Here is a 23,850-nt window from a genome sequence, read left to right on the forward strand (position 1 = left end):
CTATACTTTAAAAAGCCCCAAATAGCAGCGAATTTAATTTTTATTAACTCTTCTTCTTTATCAAAGCAGTTTAAAGACAAAAAAAAATTTTTACTGCAATTTTTTTTTTTTTATTTTTTTTTCAAATGCTCGTTGATACTTTTAAGAAAATTAAGTTGTAAAAATAGTTTTGAATTTGTTTTTAATATTAGATTCTAATTATTACTTCATTTTTCCTTATTTTTAATTCACCTTGTTTGTTTTTTTCTCTAAAATATCTCTATCGAAGTTTTTAAAAATGTTGCATACTATCAGGCGCTTAAAACATAAAAATCTTAATTTTTATAAAGGGTTAAGCCTGGAACTTCAGTAATAAATTATTATTTTCCTTTGAATTATTTTTTTGTCAATAAAGAACACTTCCCATTAATTTCATGATATGCAGAATTTTAAATGTTTGAAGCCATTAAAAAGTTGCATTGAATTCCTTTCAAATCTTTTTTTTTTCGAATTGATGGTTTTTTCTGCATTGTCTCTTCCTTCATATTCATTTTTTTTTCTGAAACTGTTTTGACTGAAATGATGAATCTTATTCTCCACGAGTGATTCACTTAACTCGATTTGGTTGTAGTTTTTGTTTTGGTTTTTTTTCTTCTTCTTCTGTTCATCTTGTTTTATGTGTCTTGTTTCCTTTGCATTCTATGCTTTAAATATCTTACAATAATGATGATCTTTATTTTCTGGCACTTCATTAATCATCGCTACAAAACAGCCAAAACGACGACGTCATTTAAAGATGTATTTTTTTTTTCTTTTTTGATTTTGTTCATTCGTTGTATTTAATGTTTTAGTTGTTGGGTGATTTCTGGGCTCTTTGGGCTTGGGGATGTGGTTGTTGGGGATTTTAACATTCACAATCACAGAAGAAGAAAAAAAAATATGAAGCCAACTCTACAACAGAGCAACATTTCAAATTTCAACATATGATGTTGATCATCTGCCTCAGCCGGGAAGAAGAGTCCACAACAAGCATTGAACCGTCTGCCGTTGCATTACTACAAGAAATTAACCCATTAAGTGCAACCAAACTTGTGCTATTGCATGAATTCAACAGATTTGAAAAGACTATTGACAAAATTTGCTTGCTTATACAAGGCATACGACTACAATATCACATCAAGTGTTAATAATAATTGAGGCTGAAAAATTCTTTACACTCGTAGCAATGTGCTTGGGGGATCTCTTCTGGGTAATTTTCCTTTTTCGTAGCCTTTGGGGGAAGCAAGCATCCATACTGAAATACAATGTCTTTGAAATGTTTATGGCGGTTTCCCGCCTAAGATATGGTGTTGTATGCACTAAGCTTGCATATGATGAGTCTCATTCATGATCATCATAATGATGATGATGAAGGCAAGAAGAAGACCAAGACAGAAGATGGCAGCAATGATGATGATGATGATTTTAATCTCTTGATTTCTCTCATGAATTTTAAAAATATCATTTTAAAATAAAGCATTTTTTTAGCTGCATCATTAGTAAAGCTAACACTCGGCCAGCCAAACAGTCGAACGAACAGCCATCTAGACAAACAGTCAAGACATTTAGACAGACGGACGGACGGACAGAAAAACAGACATGGCAAGGCCCGTGTTTGCTGTATAGCCTGGACGGACATTAAAACACATTAGACGACATCGTAAAAGCATTGGCATTATTTTGAGTCAAACCATAACAACAACAACAACATCACCAACAAAAAAAAAAATTTTTTTTTGTATATTTTTATACGATTTGTATTCAGAATCGACAGTTGAAAGCGTTGAAAATACATTTATTTAACATTTTGTTAAAAATAACATTTTTGAAAGAATCGAAAAGAAACAAAAACTTTATTTTTAAAATTTCGTAGCCATACGCATGTTGACTACACTCAAACATACATACATACATACACACAGATATGGTAGATAAAAATACTTATTTGTAGTATATGTTAATGGCCTAGGCATGAAGCAGAGTGATATCAAGAGACAAATATATGGGGAAGCAAAAAAAAATTATTGGACTTGGGAAAAAAGTGATTTAAACTAGGGAGAAGGTTTGGGACTTAGAGAGAGGAGAACAACAAAAAAGGGCCAAGAGAGGAAAACCTTAAATGTAAAAATTTTTTATGATCGGGCGCCAGCAACTCAATGGCGCCCGATCTCAAGAAAATTGAGCCTGTTGAAACACTTTTCAGATTTTTGGTTTTAATTTTTAACCCAATTTTTCTTCAATTTTCTTATATTATAAAAAAATATTTGAAGCTCCAAGTTGGGCGCCAGAATCAAACTGATATCCAATTGTGTTGTCAAAAACACAGTACCATTAATCTGTTGAATCAAATGTTCAACATTCTATTAGAAACTATTTAGAAGGATGTTTTTGAAAATAAAAATGTTTAATGATCGGGCGCCAGCAATTAACTTGATCCCAATCTCACAAAAATTGAGCCTAATGGAACACTATTCAGATTTTTGATATTCATTTTTATCTCAATATTTCTTTTTTTAACTCAATATTTCTTATATTTTCTTATAACATAAAAAAATATTTGGGTCTCCAAGTTGGGCGCCAGAAACAAACTGATACCCAATAGTGTTGGCAAAAAAAACATACCATTAATCTGTTTAATCAAAGTTAAAAATTTTATTAAAAAATATTTAGAAGGTTGTTTTTAAAGTTTACTTATATTTAATTGTGGGGTCCCAGGTTGGGCGCCAGTTGTGTAAAAATTTAGCAGACTAATTGTTAGTTTGAAAAATTCACTCCTCAAGATGGCCTGTGCTTGTTTTAAGTTATCTAAGATCGCCCGTATTTATCTGAGTTCAAGTTTTAATGTTTGGTCACCAGAATATTTTTGATCGGACGCCAGTTTCTTAACCTAAAATTACTCTTGCTCCCATCGAAGAACCATATAGACTTATACTTTTCCATTTTGTCTTAAAGCGAAAATAATTTTCTCCACTCATGCCCAAATAATGTTTATAAATACTGACCTAGTGTGTCCCAGGTGAGGCGACAAAATAAATTTTGATCGGGCGCCATTTTCTAAGCATGTTCTTACTATTTGGTATCCACCGTAGAAACAAAACATTTTCAAAATCTTGCCTGTTGCCTTAAAAACACAATGATCCTCCATTGAAATTGACAAAAATTAATTTGGAGGGTCTCTGCTCGGGCGCCAGTTATATGATCACAGGGAGAAAAACAATTGGTAGTTTGTTAATAATACACTCCAAGGTGGTTTTTAAATTCTTTAATATAATTGGGATGCTCTGACTCTCCTTCGGTCCGAAAATGTTTGTTGGCCGCCAAAATGTTTATGATCGGGCGCCCGTTACTTGATATATTGGCCATTTTTTTTCCGATTATTGACTTTAAGAGCCTTAAATTTTTTTTTTTAACTTAAAGAAAGACACAATATTGCTCAAATAAAGACATCACTTTCGTCTCACTTCCTTTTTTATTTTGCCATATTTGTTTTTTATTCTTCTTTTACATACAAACTAAACAATTTTAATGTTTTTCAAAACTAGATAAAATTTATGTGGCAAAAAATATATAAACTCTAAAACTAGTGCCAAGAATTACAAAAAGAAAAAAACAGCAAAAGACATTTATAACACATCATGACTATAATGATGAGGCTGCCAAAGATGATGAGGTGCCTGTAATGATGAGGTTTTTAATGCAATTTCGCGCAAGCATCCCATTAAATATTCATGCTCTTGTAAATGAAGTCTGTAGTCTCTGAAAAAAAACCAAACAAAAGATATCATAAAAATAGTTTTAGTAGGGAAGCAACAGCATAAAAGGCCAAGCATTTAAATACTTAAGAAAAAAGTTGGTTGTTTGGGCAAGCCAAAGAGTGAGAAGACATTAGGAACTTCATAAAATATGCACCATATCAGAAATGAAGATGATAAAGACAAATATTCATATTTAAGGGACACCACCTAATTTTGCTGGTTTATATTTCAAAATTTATAGTCTGCGTATGTATATGGAATTCAGAAAATAAAATTTTGATGTTTTTTTTTGGTTTTTATGTCACTTTAAACATCATAAATTATTTAAATGCCTAAAAATGCTGTACCATTCCTTCAGTTTCCCAAATTTTTCTATATGTGTTTTGTCTGTCAATCAAATATAATTAGAAAGTCAGTCTCTTCATACTTTTTTTGTCAAAAATCCCTCATATGTTGTTTGGTTAACTAAGCGACAACATATTTAAGACATCTGGTTAAATTAGGAAACCCTTAAGAATTCAAATCCTACTTAAAGATACTCCAAATTATTATGCCCTGGTACTCACCATTACCAAACATCACATCATATACAGCTTGTTTGCGTTTTTCGACTAGGGGTAATCTTAAGTCTTAGTTTTATTAAATATCTTCTGTTCGGGGGGTTTCTTATTTCCTTCACTTTCAGCTCGTTTAGCACAAATTTAAAAAAATTATAAAAATCTTATAGACACACAAACGCGTAAGATGGAGAGCCAAGTGCTAAACATATGGTTATGTCATAAAAATAACAAGCCAGCAAGCAAAGGCAGCCGAGACAGAGACAACATTGTGTGAGGCAAGTTGGAGGAGATAGGAAGAAGGGTGGGAGGCCTGAGGAGAGTAATCTCAAAGATTATGATTTTAAGTAATATGATATATTATATGAGAAATGATTTCAATGGAAATGAATTTCTTAGGAAAATCATTAAACAGCAGTCGAATGTTGATGAATGCAAAATAATGACTCAGAGTATGGATAAACAAAAAGAAAGTATAAATGATCGGGCGCCAAATTTACAAAACCAAAATAGTTTTTAGTTATACCAATAATGAAAATGTTAATAAGGTTAATATCTTATCTCATATTGGAAAGGACTTCATTTTAAAAGTTCTGCTCGGGCGCCATTTATTTGAATTTGGTGTGACTACAAAATTCTAGTTTATATGCTCGGGCGCCAGTTTTGAAAGATTTACAAGTTACAAAATATGTTTATATGATAAAGATTTTTTTTAAATTTAAAAATATTCTACTATATAAAACATTCTATGAAAATAATATCTTCCCTGCTCGGGCGCCATTTATGAAATTAATTTTTAATAAAATATTTAAAAACTAAACATAAGTTGTGAGATGCTTAAAAGTATTGTCCAAAAAGTCCATTCCCAAAAATAAGAAACTGGACAAATAAAAAAAAAAAATTGCGAATATAAATGATCGGGCGCCAACATATTGGTTTCACAAGGGTTGCGAAATCGAGGATTTGAGCACGCAGTCGAAGTCGGAGTCGGACTATTGAGCCGGTAGCGAAGTCAGAGTTCGGTTTGGAGTTGAGCATGCTAGTCCCAACCCTTTGATTACGGCCTAATTGCCCGTCTCCGACTTCGATTCCGAGCTCACAACCTTGACTTCGCTACCCAGGTGAAAAACAATATGTCTGGCCCGGAGTCGAATGTAAAATTATGCAGGCCTAGTTTTCCCCATAAACAATTTTTTAAATCCTAAAGATTTATGTTTTACAATAAGTCTAGAAAATTCAAATTCCTAAAAAATCTTTTGCTCGGGCGCCAATTTTCTTTTAAATAATTTTTTATTACAATTTAATTTTCGAGGGTCAGACTCCGCAGCCCTGGTTTTCCCCATAAAAAATTTTTAAATCCTTAAAATTTATGTTTTACAATAAGTCTACAAAGTTCAAATTCCTAAAAAATCTTTTGCTCGGGCGCCAATTTTCTTTTAAATTATTTGTTATTACAATTTAATTTTTATATACAAATTTAACATATTGGTTTCAACAGAAAATATATTTATAATGTTATTGAGATTCCATTGCAGGGTATTGTCTGGTTTTAGACCATTGTTTAATGCTTTCTTTTCAAAGAGTAGCATAGCAAAAACGTTTTGAAATCAGCAAAAATGTGTTGTTGAAGCATTTGACTGGCTCTCCATATCGGGATTTCATTTTCGACCTAGAAAAATCATCAGCGGATGATGTCGAATGGATTTGAAATGTTTATGACTTTACAATGATTCTGTGGCGTACATTTTGTGCAAAAAATTTCTGCTCGGGCGCCAATTTTTTTAATATATTTTATTAAAATTTAAATTTTAACAAAAATTTACTTTTCAATTTTCTATTTTCTTTTGAGGAAGTAACATAACATATTATACATATAAAAAAATCTTTTTAAATATATTAAAATTTGTTAGACAAAATACATGAACGGGCGCCAGGTACATTATTTTTTTGATAAAAAAAATTATAAAAATTCTAAAAACCTACATAATTAGAAGTACATAAAAGAAAAATCTGTTGTGTAAGGAAACTTAAAAAATAAAAATGTTCCTGCACGGGCGCCATTTTTTTTTTAATTCTTCTTTATAGCATCTTTAAAAAGGAGTTCTAAGCTCTTCTTGCAATAAGTTATGTGAATATTTAAAACTTTTTTCAGTCGCAACTATTTTTTTAATGATTTTGATGATTATAACTCTGCTCGGGCGCCATTTGTTCAGTTTCAGTCCACTATTTTTTGACAATCCAGATTTTTTTTTAGTTTTTTTTTAATATTTTTTTTTTGTTTCTTGTTTTTCTCTTTGTTTACCGTCCTCTTAATTATTTTTTTTTGTTTTTTTTTGGGATACCATTTTTTATGATATTTTTCATATTTCTTTATTTTTTGAATTTTTGTAATTAGAATTAATTTCTTAAAAGCTTTTTGCCATTTAGCCATCCTAATGATTTCACATTCATTAATGTTTTTTTTTTTTTTTGTTGGTTGCAACAATTTAAATAACGTTTTCTCATTAACATTCTTTTCCACCTCCTCAATCAGTTTCAAATACAAAATTAAGTATTTCGTAAATGTTATAAGGTCGAAAAGAACATATATAAAAGAAACGATATGTATTTCGGCAGAATTTAGAATTTATTGTTTTTTCCGTCTGCGTCTCTAAAGCAGGTACCACACAGCAACCTTTTACTATAAATACAGTTTTTTTTCTGGGTGTTTTTTTTTTCGTTATTCTTGGCTGGTTAAGAGGGAAATGATCATTTCAGTTTAAAATGCGTTGTTTTAACATTCCTTGTTGGCTTTGGGTTTAATCTCTTTTGTTTAAGAAGAAGAAGGAGATCAACAAACATCGTTTGTTTTTTGTCAAATGATAAAAAATGAGTTCAGGATTTACCTTTTTTGCTTGGGATCACCTTTTTTTTTAAAGACAAATCATAAATGCTTTTCATTCTCTAAACCAGGCAAGGGAAAAATTCCTTTGGCAAATGCTCTCAACCCTTAAAGGAAAAGGTTTTAAATTTCTTTTTAAATGCTTGGCCATTGTTTTCAAAAAAAAAAAAAAATACCTATACAACAATAAGCCCCGCATACAACACATTAGGTGTATGCCACGGCTGGCATATTTGAAAGGATACCAAAATTGGTAAACGGCAAAAAGAGCAATATTTAAATGGTTAGTATTGTTTAAAGGATTTTTTTCTTTTTTTGGAAACAAAGGATCATGCCAGGGGAATCTGGTTTATACTACGAATCATGCAAGCCACATATGCAACAGTGCTGATTTGAGCGAACCCCTAAGGGGAGGGTTGGTGGGAAATTGCGCATTTTGTTGTTATGAATGCTAAGTGAGGGGAGCAAAGAGCCCTGCTGCCTGTTTCATTATCTTTAGTTTAAAGTTATACGACTTGACATAATTCCCTACTGCTGGGCCATGGTGATGCCTAAACGGCTATGGTGGTCTTTTGGACTCTTCCAACACTGTGCTGTTTATTTTAATTGTTTTAAAAAATAAAATCAAATTAGACGCCTTCATAAACAATCCCAAGAACTCTAGGCCAAAATCGTTTAGCCCTTTCTATGGAAATGGAATGGAACTACAAAAGGTTGCCCTGCTTATTTTACACTTGATTGGTCTCAATAAAAGCAAAAAAATATTTATAAATATTTCAAGTTTTATTTTAGCCTATTGGGGCTTTAGGACTTTGTTTGTTTTACTTTATTCATTTGAGGACAAATTTGTTATTAAAATTTTGGATTTTGCTACAATCCTTAATTTTTCCAAAGAAAAACATTTTCTAATTCTCTAAGTTTGAAATTTTTCAAAAAATCATCTCGATGATTGATGTGAACTTGTGTTGCCCAAAGGAAACTTGGTTTTTTTTCATCTTCGCACTACTTCTATAGCGTTTGCTCACGAATGTATGTTTACTTTATTAGAAATGGTGTTTTTTTTTTTTTTTTTATAACCCAAAAACAAAACGAAAAAACTACACCGCAAACCATCACATCACCTCCTTGGCCGCCCTAGAACCAAATGCTACAAAAATGTTTATTAATTGAGTGAGTGAGAGGTGGCCACAGTTGCCCCTGATCAATTTTAGGTGGGGGTGCGAAAATAACCAAAAAAACGATTTTTTTCTCTTACGCAAATTCTTAATGAAAATGAACGAACGCAAAAAAAACGCGCCCGTATATATTGGAAAAACGAAAAAAAAATTGTTTTCATTTGAAAACACTCGGTAGCCGAGAAGGCAGGGGTCTCGCGTTTTTTTTTTTTAATAATGAAATGAAAATGTGTTGTGAAAGTCGTAGTCATTTGGTCTAAATATATACCATGCCACCAAACACTATGTTGAGAGAGTGTCTATGACGTGTGTGTTTTCTTTGGGTTTTGGATGAGGGGCGCATTAGTATATGTGATTTATTTCAGCATAATTGTTAATGAAAATTTTCGAGTGTTGAGGAATTTTAAAAAGAAACAACAAAACAATAGTAAAAGAAAATAAAAAAAAAAAAATCAGCAACATGTTGCTTTAAAAAGAAAAGCATTAAATAATGAAGTTTCATAATAAAATATAAGTAAAACGTTTTATTAGCTTAAAATAGTTTTCCTAAGCTTGAAAATGTTCGAAAAGTATGTTTAATTGGTTATTTTTGAGTAAAATAAAAAAATTATGTTGCGTCAACATGTTGCTGAATTTGGTTGATACATATTTTGCTCAACATTTAGTCAAAAATCAGTGTCCACTCCAATGTTATTAAATATAATGTTATTAAAAAAAATTGAATGTTGCATAAACATGTTGCTGGGAATAAATTTTTCTTATCTCAAGCAACAGGTTTTTCGAAGAAAAAAAAATTAGAAATAAAGATGATCAATATTAAAATATTGGTAAAACGTTTTCATTTCTTAAAATAATTTTCCTCAGTATAAAAATGTTTAAAATCTATGTCAAATTAGTAGTTTGTCAGTAAAACTAAAAAACCATGTTGCATCAACATGTTGCTGAAGTTTGTTGATACACATGTTTCTCAACACTTTGTCAAGAATTTGTATCCACTCCAACTCAAAGTGTTAAATGTTATTGAATGAAATAAAAAATTAAATGTTGCATAAACATGTTGCCGGAAATAATTTTTTCTAATCTCAAGCAACAGGTTTTTCGAAGAAAAAAAATTAAATAAAGAAGTTCGTATTAAAATATTTGTGAAACGTTCTCATTCCTTAAAATAATTTTCCTCAGTTTAAAAATGTTTTAAAACTATGTCAAATTGGTTGTTTGTCAATAAAATTAAAGAACAATAATGTTGCATCAACATGTTGCTGAAGTTTGTTTAAACACATATTCTAGTATATTGTCAAGAATTTGTATCGACTACAACTCAAAATGATAAATGTCTTCTTTTTGAAAAAAAAAAACAAAAATACATATATACATCATAAACATGTTGCTGGCAACAAATTTCTCTTAATGCTTTAAAGCCATTTAATGTATTCAGAAACTTTTAAAGTATTTCTGGAATATATACCAGTATAATTTATATCAATCTTTATTTAAAAATGTTGCAGCAACATGTTGCTGAAACAAGATTTGTTAAAAAATGGCAAATTTTTCGGTTCCTAAAACCTATTTTCTTTCTTTTTTTATATATCTCTAAGCCATTACCAATTTTAATTTGTCATGCATTTTAAGTGGCCTACTGTTTTTTTTTTTTTCTTTATTTTCTCCTACCGGATGTTTATAAACATGTGCAGCTACCTATCTAGCACACTACAAATCCATAATAAAACAAAACCAAAATCATTCGTTAGTTCATTCATTCCCGCATTTAGATTAGCTAAGCCCTATACCATCACAAGAGGGGGAAAAAAACAGTGAAAGTAGCAGTCAGATGTTGTAGAGGAATCATAAAAACAAATAGTAACTGAAACCTGCACAAAAACCCACATAACAAAAAATCTCTGTCATATCACAAATATTGACACTATTGCAGGCCCAAAAAAAAGAAAGATAGAATTCATGGTACACTATTTTTTATTTGGTTACACAAAAATTATCAACAGTTCTTTCTTCGACAAGAAAGAAGCTCAACGCTTTACAAACATACAGCATTTTTTTTTTATGGTAGCTAATGTTTAACTAATATTTGTTGATATTGTCATTTGTTGTCTATTGGCGCGTCTTTGCTTGAAGGTAGCAGTAAATACAGTATCTTGCTAAGCAAGAGCCAGCCAGCACTGCAGCCAGTTGTTGAATTTAAGTGTTGTAAAGATAATGAAGAACAGCAAACAAAAAAAAAATCGTATAGGGAGACATACCATGCTGTACATACTAGACCACAACAAAAACGAAAAATACCAGCTACAAACATAAACACTGAGACACTTACTACTTACCTACTGAGGAAATAACAAATAATAAAAATATGAAAAAAAAAAAAGAAATCAAACAATAACACATGTTGTTGCTTGCTATGCAATGCTTTAAATAAATATTACAACAAGAAATTATTACAAATTACAATTTGGTTTGAATTTTTTGGTAATGGTAACATCATATCACACTAGAGGGGAAGAGTGGGAGAGAGATGGGGGTCTGAGAATCCCCTGCTTCAAAACTGTTGCTTATTAACTTTTGTATAAAACTGAATATGTTATCTTTATGATTTTTTTTTCTTTCGTTACCATTTTTTATGCAGGCCCAGGCCTATTTGGTTTTATGGTTAAATGGCTGGGGAATTGGAGGGTGTATTAAGGGGGGACTCTGGCAGAATAACCCACCAGTGGTAGGTGTCATAAACCACTCCATTGCCTTTGGGTTATAAAAATGTAATCATGGTTTTACTTTTTTATATAGTAGATGATGCACCTTCTCTTCATTGTGCTATAAAGATAGATACACTGAAAAAAAATGGTGGTTAAAACTATAAATAAAAAATTAAAAAAAAAATTAAAATAAAAAAATCAGAGATGCAAACTCTAATAAATATTTATTTTAAAAGGAATTAAAAAAATATGAAATAAATAAAAATTAAAAAAAAAAAAATAAAAAAATAATAAAAATTAATCAATTATCAATCACTTATTTAAAGTTTTTCTGGATTATTTGCGTTAATTGTTATACCTTTTTATTTTATTTTATTTTTTATAAGATATTTCTTTTTATTTTTTTTTTAATTTTATTTTTTAATTAATTTTTTTAAATTAACGTTTTTTTCTACCTACAAATAACCACATATAATTTCCACTTATTTGTAAAAAGAGTGTTTAGTTGTAGCAACATGTTGCTAGAACAATTTTCTGCTCTAGGTCTGTTAATTCTCCACAGAATCTTTATAAATCCAACTATTTTACCTTTTTTTTAGAAAATTAGCTGCATTCCACAAAATTAAACGAAATTTTTGGTTTAGTGTAAGCAAATGTTGCTTCAACATATTGCTTCAAAATGTTGCTTCAACATGTTGCTGAATTCAATTTTTATTAAAAATCCAATTTCTGGACTCCAGCGCCACCACTGTGGCACAGGACATTATAGATTTGTGCATTTGTTTGCAACGCTAAGAAGGAGAAGAGCTAGACCCATCGATAAGTATACAGATCGGCTTAGAATCACTTCCTGATTCGATTTAGATTCGATGTCCGTCTGTCTGTCTGTCCATGTATTCTTGTAATCGAGGTACAGCTCGCATTTGTTGTCCGATTTTCACAAAATTTTGCATAAGTGTCTTTTTTTGTTCAAGGACGAAAGCTATTGATTTAAAAAAAAATCTGTTCAGATTTAGATATAGCTCCCATATATATCTTTCATCCGATGTGCCCTTTTAAAGCTGTAGGAGCCGCAATTTTGTTGCAATCTCTACCAAATTTGGCATGAAATGTTCGTGTGACGTTCCAATATGTGTGCAAAATTTCTTCATAATCGGATCAGATTTAGATATAGCTTCCATATATATGTATCGCCCGATTAGCACTTAAATGGCCGTAGTAGCTACAAATTTTCAACCGATCTGCACAAAATTTGACTTGGACAATCCAATTCGTTACTGATTTTAACATATCTGCAAATTTTTATCAAAATCCGTTCAGATAAAATCGTTTCTATTCGATATTTCAATAGGTAGGTATGGTAAAGTCTGACTAAATTTGGATATAAGTGCTATCTATTAAAAGTATTACGTATACTCGGTGGTATCGGGTACTATACAGTCGGCTCCGCCCGACTTTTGCTTTTCCTTACTGGTTTTATTTATTCTTACAGAGCCTTAATTTTTTTTTGTAATGATTTTTTTATTTTTTTCTAATTTTTTAAAATTTTTTCTTTTTTTTAATTTTTTCATTTATTTTAATTTTTTTAGTTTTTTATTTATTTTTTAATTTTTTTTTCTAATATTTTTTTAAATTTTTTTTTATTTTTTTTAATTTTTTTTTTAGTTTTTTTTATTTTTTTTAACTTTTTTTATTTTTTTTTATTTTTTTTGTTTTTTTTTTGTATTTTGTTTTTAATTTTTTTATTCATTTTTTTTTAATTTGTTTTTTATTTTTTTAATTTTTGTTTATTTTTTAATTTTTTTAATATTTTTTTTTATTTTTTTTTTTATTTTTTAATTTTTTTAATTTTTTTTTTTTATTTTTTTTTTTTATTTTTTTTTTTTATTTTTTTTAATTTTATTATAATTTTTTTTAATATTTTTTTAATTTTTGTTTTATTTTTTTTTTAATTTTTGTTTTATTTTTTTTTTATTATTTTTTTATAATATTTTTTTTTATTGTTTTTTTAATTTTTTTAATATTTTTATTTTTCAAAATTTTTTTCCTACTTCCCTATTTTCAAGATAACATTAATGTAGTCCAAAACCCTGTGGTACTAGCGTAGATGGTGTTTAATGATTATTATTTACCCCTTTTCATGGTACCTAGATCTTTTTTTGTGTGTTTTGTTTTGTTTTGTTACTCTTTGGTTTCAAATATCATTCCCTAGCACCATTTGAGATAAAGGCCAAAGATAACACTTATTTTGTTTTGGTAACCAAAAACAAAAACAATACAGAAAATACACTCAGAATTAGGCAATATTACATAGGCGCCACAAAGACGACAGTTCGAAACGCATACAGCACCCTCACCTTACATACAGTCTATGAATCAATAAGGAAAACCCTAAAGTACAGACATACATTCACACACACATACATACAGGAATCTATACAATCATAGAAATCTTATCTTTGGAATCACGTGAGAATATTATTGGGGTTAATTGTTTGAATCATCATCATAAGCAAGAAAATGCATAACACATCTTTGGGGCCCAAGAGGCTAGCTAACTTAGCACCTTCAAACACTCACTTTACTTTGGGTCATAACAATGAAAAAAATGAGCATTGAATTTTCACCATAAGTGTTGAGTGTTTTTCGTTTTTTTCCTTTTTCTTTTGAAGCCATTAAACGTCAGTGGTTTCTGGTTCCAGGTTGTATAATCATTTTATGATGGCAATTATTGACAACAATCCTCAAAGTTAGGTGCGAAATCAAGCAAGCAACCAACCATCAGTATTTGTTTTTATTTTTTCCTTTTGATTGTTTTTAGCACACAAAACAATCAAAGTCTCTATAAAAACTGAGAAGAAAAAAAAACAATACAATTTAATTAGTATTTGTGCAAGGTGCAGAGTAAGAATACCAGTAGTTTTATATACCTCCCATATATATATGTACAGGGAATGGGAATAGTTCTACTACTCGACCAATATCTCTTTCATTTATACCATAACAACAAAAACAAGCAAACCAAAGGCTACGAAACGTTAAACAAAACCCAAAAACAATATAACACAATTTTATAGTGTTGTGATTTGACATGTGCCTTAGTTGCTGGGTTTTTTTAGATTTATGAAAATTTATGATGGGGTCTCTGGGGGTATTATAAAAAGACAACAACAACAAACGTCATGTATTTTGTTTTATTTTTCCCTCAGCACTAAAGGTTTTTGGTCAGCCAGTCAGCTGGCTAGACCAAAGGCATAGGTAAACCATACAGAATATCTTTTGGGGACTTTTTGCAAGGCAAATCAAAGTTGGCTAATACCCTCTCTAACTAAACAGAACATAGGGATTTCATATTTCTTTTATTTTTTGCCATTATTTTACATTTCATAACATAAATAAAAAAAAAATATTTTTAGTTTTTTTGTTACCTTGTGTATAACACAAATTAACCTTTAATCAAGTAATTTGTCAAAATATGTACACAAAACAACTACCAGCTGGTCTACAATAAATACTTGGCGGTAATATAAAACGCATTAAATCATATTGGACACCAGACAATTACTCTCCTTTTCTAAACATGGTGGTGATCTATAACAAAAAAAAATCAAAAAAAAAAAAATAATAAATTGTTGCAATTTTCATTGGTAGCGTTTGGGTTGGTTTTCTGTCCGTCCGTCTGTCTGCTGCATATGGGGTTCATACTGTTTTTGGCTATGCAATAAATCATAATTTTATAATTAACGCAACATAAATATAATTCACACATAAGAAGTTCTTTTTTTTTGATTTGGCTTAATAGTGATGTTGATGGTTTCATTAGTATTACAAATCTTGTTCGTAATAAACAAAAAATATTTCAATAAGATATTTAAAAAAAGAAAATAATAAAAATAAATAAAAAAAAATTAAAAATAAATAATAAAAAAAATTTAAAAATAAATAATAAAAACAAAATTAAAAAAGCAAAAATAACAAATGGAAATAAAAAATTAAAAAAAAATTAAAGACATTTAAAAATAATACAAAATTTTAAAAAGCTAAAAAATTAAAAAACAATTAAGAGCGTGGTAAGTTCGGCCAGGCCGAATCTTATATACCCTCCACCATGGATCGCATTTGTCGAGTTCTATGCGCGGTATCTCTTTTTAGGCAAACAAAGAATACTGAATAAGAACGGTTATGCTATTGGAGCTATATCAAGTTATAGTCTAATTCAGACCATAAATGAATGCTGAACATTGTAGAAGTCATTGTGTAATATTTCAGTTCATTCGGATGAGAATTGCGCCCTCTAGACTCTCAAGAAGTCAAGACCCAAGATCGGTTTATTGGTCAGCTATATCAGGTTATTGACCGATTTGCGCCATACTTGGCACAGTTGTTGGATATCATAACAAAACACGTCGTGCAAAATTTCATTCCAATCGGATAAGAATTGCGCCCTCTAGAGGCTCAAGAAGTCAAGACCCAAGATCGGTTATATAGGGCAGCTATATCAAAACATGGACCGATATGGCCCATGTACAATCTCAACCGACCTACACGAAAAGTGGTATTTGTGCAAAATTTCAAGCGGCTAGCTTTACTCCTGCGAAAGTTAGCGTATTGTTTGCATGTTGCAGCAACATGGCAACATTTTGAAACAAAATACTGCTAAAATAAGTTTTTGTAGTTTTTTAAGGTTTTTTAATAAAAAATTTACAAAATTTCGAAAATAATAACAAAATCTCTGTTATGTTTTTCTAACTTTATTCACAGCAACATGTTGCTGCAACACAAAAAATTGGTTTTATACACAAATACATTTTTTTAATGTTTTATTTTTTGATTGCTTTTGCTCCAAAACAAAATTAGTTTTCCATCTCAACATGTTGCTGTAAGCCCTTTCTTGCTTTTACTTTCCCAGCAACATGTTGCTAAGGTAAATTATTATAATTTTTGATTGCGTTTGTCCCAAAACAAGATTCATTTCCATAAATTTTTTCATTTCAACATGTTGCTGTAATTCCTTTCTGGCCTTTCCTTTCCCAGCAACATGTTTCTAATATCAAGTATAATGTTCTTTATTTTTTTGATTACTTTTGCTTTAAAATAAAATCCATTTCCCTAAGTTTGTAATTTGTACATGCTGCTGTAAGCCCTTTCTTGCCTCTTCTTTCCCAGCAACATGTTGCCAAGGTCAAATAATTTATTCTTTATATTTTGGTTACTTTTAATTTTTTTAATATTCTTTAGTTTTTGATTGCTTTTGTCCCAAAACAAAATTAGTTTTTAATCTCAACATGTTTCTTTAATCACTTTATTGCCTATTCTTTCCCAGCAACATGTTGCCAAGTTCAATTATTATGTTCTTTATTTTTTTTATTGCTTTTATTTTTTATATTCTTTATTTGTTGATTGCTTGTGCTCAAAAACAAAATTAGTTTTCCATCTCAACATGTTGCTGTAGGCACTTTCTTGCCTTTCTTTTTCCAGCAACATGTTTCCATGGTCAATTATTATGTTCTTTATAATTTGAATACTTTTATTTTTTTATATTCTTTATTTTTTTATTGCTTTGCTCCAAAACAAAATTAGTTTTTCATGTTGCTGTAGGCACTTTCTTGCCTCTCCTTTCCCAGCAACATGTTGCTAAGGTCTATTATTATCTTCTTTAGTTTTTTGATTACTTTTGCTCTAAGACAAAATCCATTTCCGTAAATTTTTTTCAACTCAACATGTTGCTGTTTGCACTTTATTGCCTTTTTTATTCCCAGCAACATGTTGCCAAGGTCACTTATTATGTTTATATCATATATTCAACCGCTTTTGGTTTTCAGCATATATTCATTGGCCATTATTTGTTGTTGTTTTTGCTTTTACCCCCCCCCCCCCCCCCCCATTCTAAGAGGCTACCCAAAAAAATCTCAATTATTTCAAAGATTCTTTTCTATTTTGTGTGTGTGTTTTTTGTGGTGGGTTTACTTCCTTACTTGCATCATTTGCTTGGACTCTATTAGAGTGCGTATATAAGTGTGTGTGTGTGTGTAATATGTATTTATAGAGTACAACAACCTCAACACCATCTCTATAGGCACCATCACCACCACCACCAACAACACCGCGACCACGACCACCACCAACGACCATCAATACAACAAACAACGTCATTGAGATTTTGTGGGCCAAAACGTCTCATGCTGTGAATTTACTTGTTAAAATGATTTATGTATTTTTAAAAACCTCAAGAAAATCAAAAAAAAAAAAGAAAATAATGTAGCGAAATTTGTTTTGGGAGTAGTACGCACTATAAATGGTAGGGGGAGAAAAATCTTACAAAATATTTTTTTTTAATTTTTAAATTTTTTTAATAATTTTTTCATAAAAAAATAAATAAATAATTAAAAACATAAATAACATATTTTTAATTTTTTTATATTTTTTAATAACATTACTTTTTGTTAATATTTTTTATTTTGTTTATATTTTTGCTGTTATGGTAAAATCTCCATTGAATTTATTTCCAAAAATTTAAAACTCCATTTTTCTCTGCTTTCACTGCATTTGGGTTTTTTTTGTACAATGTTCTATCTATGATGGAGTTTAGCCCTTATAATGCTTATGAGTGTACCAGAAAGAGACACAAGATATTGAAAGAACATATAAAGAGGTCTTCGAAACAATTTAAAGGGGAGTTGTTTAGTGTATTTTTTTTTTTTGCTATATAATTATTTAATGTTATGGTTATGGGGGTAACGGTTACTAACCTATAATCAAATATGGTCTACATGCTGTTGCTGGCTGAGTGGTTATACACAAAACCTTGGCCATAGCAGGTCTTTGGCGTTTGCTCATGCGCATGGCACTCTTCTCTGTCGCACATTGAAATGCAATTTGGGCCAAAACGTACAACAAGTTATAAGCTGAAGCAATGATTGATGTTTGGTCTTAATGTTGTTCCATTTGGTGATGTTCAATGTTAGCCTGGCCCGAGATGTACGGGGCATACAATGTCTTTGTTTTAATGCATAGCTCTTTGGTTGTGTGAGATGAACCACAATAATATGTTTATGCACAAATATAAACAATATAATAACAATAATAAACTTGCTTGGCATATGGTTTATTCCAATGTTGAATGTTCGTTCAATTCATTTCAATTTCCAGTTCAACTTTACATTGGGGCCTTTTGAAAGAAAGGAAAAAAAAACATGAACGCGGTTTCCTACATTTTGGGTGCAGTCAACATTTGTTTTTGTGGTCTAAAGGGGGAACAGGGTGGGTGGTGAGGGTCGATGTATGCTGAGGCTCTTGGCCCCCCGATATAAACAATAATATTAGTGGAATACACCTTGAATGATTTATGGCCATCATTAGTCTCACACATATGTTTTTGTTCGTTGCACCGTAGATTCTCCCGCCTTTTTGGGTAGAGGGTGTAAGAGTATTTTTGGCAAAAAGTTGCCATATAAATGGAATTGGTAGTAAATAAAAGTATAGGGGAAGAAAATATCTTCAAAATTTTCAAATTAAAAAAAAATATCATTTTATAAAAGACTGATAATATTTTCTAGTTTTTTGTTTAATTGGCAACCCTGTCTATGTATTGTGCCTTCTCCTAGGCTCCATATCCCTAAAAGATCCTTTATAATTCTCCTCTTCAACATTTTTATTTTGTGGCAACCCCTTTGATGTTCCATTTCACTATACACCAGTCCCCCCCGAAGTTAGTTCTTCACCATACAACAAAACTCGAGTGCTGCTTTTATTTTGCAGTTCAGCTACTAGGTGGCATTTTATCTATTTATTGCTTTAGTGATTTTTATCTAAGTGTGTGGCTTTGGCTCGCATACTCTTTGGCTAGGATTGTGTGTTGTTGGTGTTATTATTGTTGTTGGGGCTAATGTTGTCGTTGTCGTCATTTAGGTCTTTTTCCTCATATATTTTTTTTTTGTTTTTTGCATGACAAAAACCAAAAACTGGTCTATATAAAAATTGAATACCAGCAAACAACATCATTTGAGTTTAGCATTCTCCTGCTGTTCTCCATATGTACGAATTGGTGTATCTGTGTGTGTGTGTGTGTGTGCTATTGTGTAGTGTATACACTTGGGTTTATTGTTTTTTATGACATCAACGCGACATTCAGTCAGTTGTCCTGGCCTGGTCCGTCCATCCATGTTAAAATTCCCTTATTTTCCAACCAAGGAGACATAGAGTCGCAACTCTGTATCACTAGCTTATCTCTAGACACAGGGATTTCGTCAGAATTCTGTTTCTGTTGTTTTTTTATTATTATTATACCCAACTCATTCACATTATATTATACTTAACCTACTACACACCGACACACTCCCAGGTTTTTGTGTTGTTGTATACAAATCACTCGCATTTTGGTATGTTTACATTAAAGGAATTAGTCATGCTTTTTTGGGATTTGTGTCAGTGAATAACAGAAACAGGTAGTTTAATATGCCTTGTGTCTCTATGCGTGTGTGTGTGCGTGTGTAGCATATTGGCCAAGGATATAAACATTGCAATCATCATCATCTCTCTTGGCGTTTGTGTTACTTTTCCTGGTTTAGGGATTTTCTTTGGAAATCCTTGAGGTTTGATCCTGCTGATCTATGTTATGGGTTGTAAAATTTTATTTTTGGGTGGTCTAGCTGTTGTTGATGCTTATCCTTTACACAAAAAAAAGGAAACATCATAACAATGGTATGGTGTGAGCTGAAAATTGCATGATTTGTGGGCAGAGAAGAAAGGGAAACAAATGACTTAAAGTGGAAAAATTATAGGAAAAGAAAAGAAAACCATATAAAATGTAAAAACTTAAAGATAAAATGAAAAAAAAAAATATGAACTTAAACTCATACAATTAAATTTTTTAAGCAACATGTTGCAAAAGAAAAACACTAAAAAACTATGAAACACAATAATAGCAAAAGAAAATAAAAGAGAAGGATGAAAAGGGCAGTGGATGGATATTAAGTATAAAAGTATTTGGTTCTTTGCAATGAGTAAAATATGGCCCTATACTCCATGACAACTTTAGCAACATGTTGCTCAACATTATGTAGCAAAGAATTTGAACAAACTTAAAAAAAGAAAAAAAATTATTTGATTGAAAAGAAATCATTAAAAAAAACCGTTTTGAAGTAAAGAAATAGATATACAAATTGAATTTTTGTTAATGTTGAGCAACATGTTGCTGGAAATGAAGAACCATAAGAAATCGCGTATATCAGAGAAGGGAGAGAGGGAAGATGGTAGGTGGATGTTGAGGGTAAATATATTTGCTTTCCTAACAATGAGTAAAATACTGCCCTAAGCTCTATGACAACTTTAGCAACATGTTGCTCAACATTATGTAGCCAAGAATTTAAACAAACCTTACAAATAAAAATTTATGTGCTTGAAAAAAATCCATTGAAAAATGCCCTTTATGAATTTAAGAAAAAAATATACAATTATGAGTTTTTGTTGATGTTGAGCAACATGTTGCTGGAAATGAAGAAACATAAGAAATTGTTTATAATAGAGAAGGGAGAGAGGGGAGGTGGTAGGTTGTGGGTGGATGTTGAGGGTAAATATATTTGCTTACTTTACAATGAGTAAAATATTGCCCTAAGCTCTATAACAACTTTAGCAACATGTTGCTCAACATTATGTTGCCAAGAGTTTGAACAATCTTTAAAAATAGAAAACTTATGTGCTTGAAAAAAATCCATTGAAAAATTTCCTTTATGAATTTAAGAAAAAAATATACACATTTAAATTGTTCAATATTTTTGCTGATATTGGGCAACATATTGCTAGAAACGAAGAAACATAAGAAATTGCTAATAATAGAGACGGGTGGAAGTGGTGGAGGATGTTGAGGATAATGATATTTGGTTTCTTTGCAAGGAGTAAAATATTGCCTTAAGCTCTATCGCAACTTTAGCAACATGTTGCCCAACATTATGTAGCCAAGAATGTTAAAAAACTTTAAATATAGAAAACTTATACGCTTGGAAAAAAATCCTTTTCGAATTTAAGAAAAATATACATATTTGACTTATTGTTGATGTTGAGCAACATGTTGCTGGAAATAAAGAAACATAAGAAATTGCTTAAAATTAATTAAACATTTTGACTAAAGATGGCTTATAAAATTTAAGAGAAACTATTTTTAAAGAAATTCCTTAAATTAAATAAAATACTTGAAAATGGTTTTTTTCATTGTTTAGCAACATGTTGCTGAAAATTAAAAATTATTAATAAGTAATTTTTAAACTTTGCCTCATAGTAATTTTGAATTATATTTTAATAAAACAATTTCAAACAACGCAATGCTCATGATTCAAAAAAAAAACAGTTAAGCAACATGTTGCAAAGTTTTAGGTACCAAAAATGTCCTATTTTTTACTCAAATAATTTAGATGCCATTCATGTTCTGGCTAAAAGTTTGAAAAGTAACATTGAAATTTTATTTGTATATATATATATATATATTATTTCTTCTCTTCATGGCCAAACATTTAGAGCAACATGTTGCTAAACATTTCAAAAAAAGTTAAAATATTTTATTTATTTTTTTTAAGCAACATGTTGATAAAAATTCATGTCAAAATATTTTTTAGTTTTATAGATTTTTCAATACTTTTTTTTTAAGATATTTTTATATATTTTATTAAATTGCTTTATTTTGTTTTTTAATTTATCAAAATGTTAAGCAACATATTGCTAAACGTTCTTGTCAAAATATCGTTTTTTTATTTTATGGATTTTTCAATTACATTTTTTTAAGAGAGGAAGTCAATGGCATTGTTTAAAAGGTTAATTTCTTTAAACACCCTCAAATATTTAGCAACATGTTGCTAAACATCTTTTTTCCATTATTTGCATATTTCTTCAATTTTATAATCTCTCAGTGCCGGTTTTATTGCCTTTTCTTCAATTCAAAGCATAGGGTTCATAAATTTTCTTTTAATTTTTAAGATTTTTATAATGTTGAGCAACATGTTGCTAAACAATTTTTTTATTCTATATTTTTTTTTAATTTTTATGAGTTTTTTTTATTATATCATGGTGATTTCCTTTAATTTTTTTTTAATTTTATTTATTTTTTTTTAAGATTTGAGATTTTTATAGTGTTGACCAACATGTTGCTAAACATTTATTTCATCTTATTTATTTTTTTTTTTAATTTTTTTGAGTTGCTTTTAATATTTTATGGTGATTTCCTTTAATTTTTTTTTTAATTTATTTATTTTTTTTTATTATAAATAGTTTTGAGTCTGCCACATATTGATTAATATTTAGAGCAATATATTGCTTTTATTTTTTCTTTAATATTTTTTTTAGAAATTTTTCCGACTTTCTTATTAACTTTTTTTCTTTCTTCTTACAGATCAGATCACAAAAACCCTACTACACAGCAGATCCCGAAGTCGATTCACTGGTAAGTTTTAATTGGCAATTACACTTTACATTTCTATCTTTCTCTCTGTCTCTTTTTCCACATATAGAGAATTTAGTATGTATTTTTATTTTTTTTTTACATCACAAAAACACCTTGACCCAAAAAACAAAGCAACAAACCAACGGCACATAAGATACTCGTATAAACGAGATATACTAGAATTTTTCAATGGATCATTGAAACGAAAGAAAAAAAAACACAAACAGAATAACGTGAAAAAATCACAGCCATTTTCATTTCAAACAATTTAATTCAATTAAATTTAATATAAAAAAATTAAAATAAATTTGTCACACAGAAAGAAAATAATGGTTAGATGAATGTATGGAAGTGGCATACATGTGTACAGAGAATAGGGGGGGATGATGGTGACGGTGATAGTGATGATGATGATGCATCACTTCAAAAGCCACCAGCATTTGGCCAGATGTCGATCATTTCTCTTTACTTTATGATGGGAGAAGGGGCGACAAAGTGTAAATAGCATAGAACTTTAGAATTTTTAAAAGCTCTGAGCTGCCTGCCTGCTGGTTCTCTTGTTTAGACAACAAGTTCAATGTCATTTAAAAGATTTTTGAAATTAAATATTTTTTCTCTCCATCTTCGCTACATATATATGCAACGCAACACCATATTCTAAGCCATTATTCTCGAAACAACCCACATAACATTGAATTGGCTGGTTTAGAATACATTTTTGAAAAGCAAAAAAAAACAAAGGCTTAACGTTTGTTTGCCTAACGCAAAGACTGTTAGACTGACAGACATTCAAACAGTCAGACAGTTAGTTGCGCACTGACAAATGCTAGAGAACTATATAAAAAAGATTTAAATTCATTAAAATGAAATAATATAACAAGATTGTCGTTGTCGACAGCGAACGACAAATATGGAAAGATGGGTTGTTTTCGAAAATGCTTTAAACCCCAGCCGCTTATGCGAATGTGTGTATTCCAAGCCCGTTTTAGAGTTTGAAATGCCAAAGCAAAAATTCGCTGTATTCAAAAGTTGATGAGGGATTAATCATTAGCTTTATTTTTTTTTTTGATAGACCAAGTTAAAAATGTTAATTTCGAGTTAGGAAAATTTGCATAAATATATGGCATTTTGTTTTTGTTAAGCATTTTTAGCCCAAGTCCATATAAATATGCATAGAGTTGGAAGCAAAAAAAAAAAAAAAACGAACGCTAAAGTTTTCTAGCAACTACATTAGCTTAATGAAATGTTTATGGGCAACAAACCCACTGTTGGTTGCCATAACCCTTTTGTGTGCGTTTGTGTGCTGAATGATTTTTACATCATAATATTATTTG

The 23,850-nt window shown here is 30.1% G+C and overlaps 1 protein-coding gene across 1 annotated transcript in view; it reads left to right on the plus strand.

Annotated features, from left to right (window-relative positions):
* LOC106082115 (homeobox protein homothorax) overlaps positions 1-23,850 on the plus strand; it is a 359,165-nt gene that overhangs the window by 44,819 nt on the left and 290,496 nt on the right. The window contains exon 4 of the mRNA XM_059363270.1: positions 22,466-22,516. Coding sequence (XP_059219253.1) covers positions 22,466-22,516 — 51 coding nt within the window. The remainder of the gene's footprint in view (positions 1-22,465; positions 22,517-23,850) is intronic.

Source organism: Stomoxys calcitrans, chromosome 2, assembly GCF_963082655.1.
Source record: "Stomoxys calcitrans chromosome 2, idStoCalc2.1, whole genome shotgun sequence".
NCBI lineage: Eukaryota > Metazoa > Arthropoda > Insecta > Diptera > Muscidae > Stomoxys > Stomoxys calcitrans.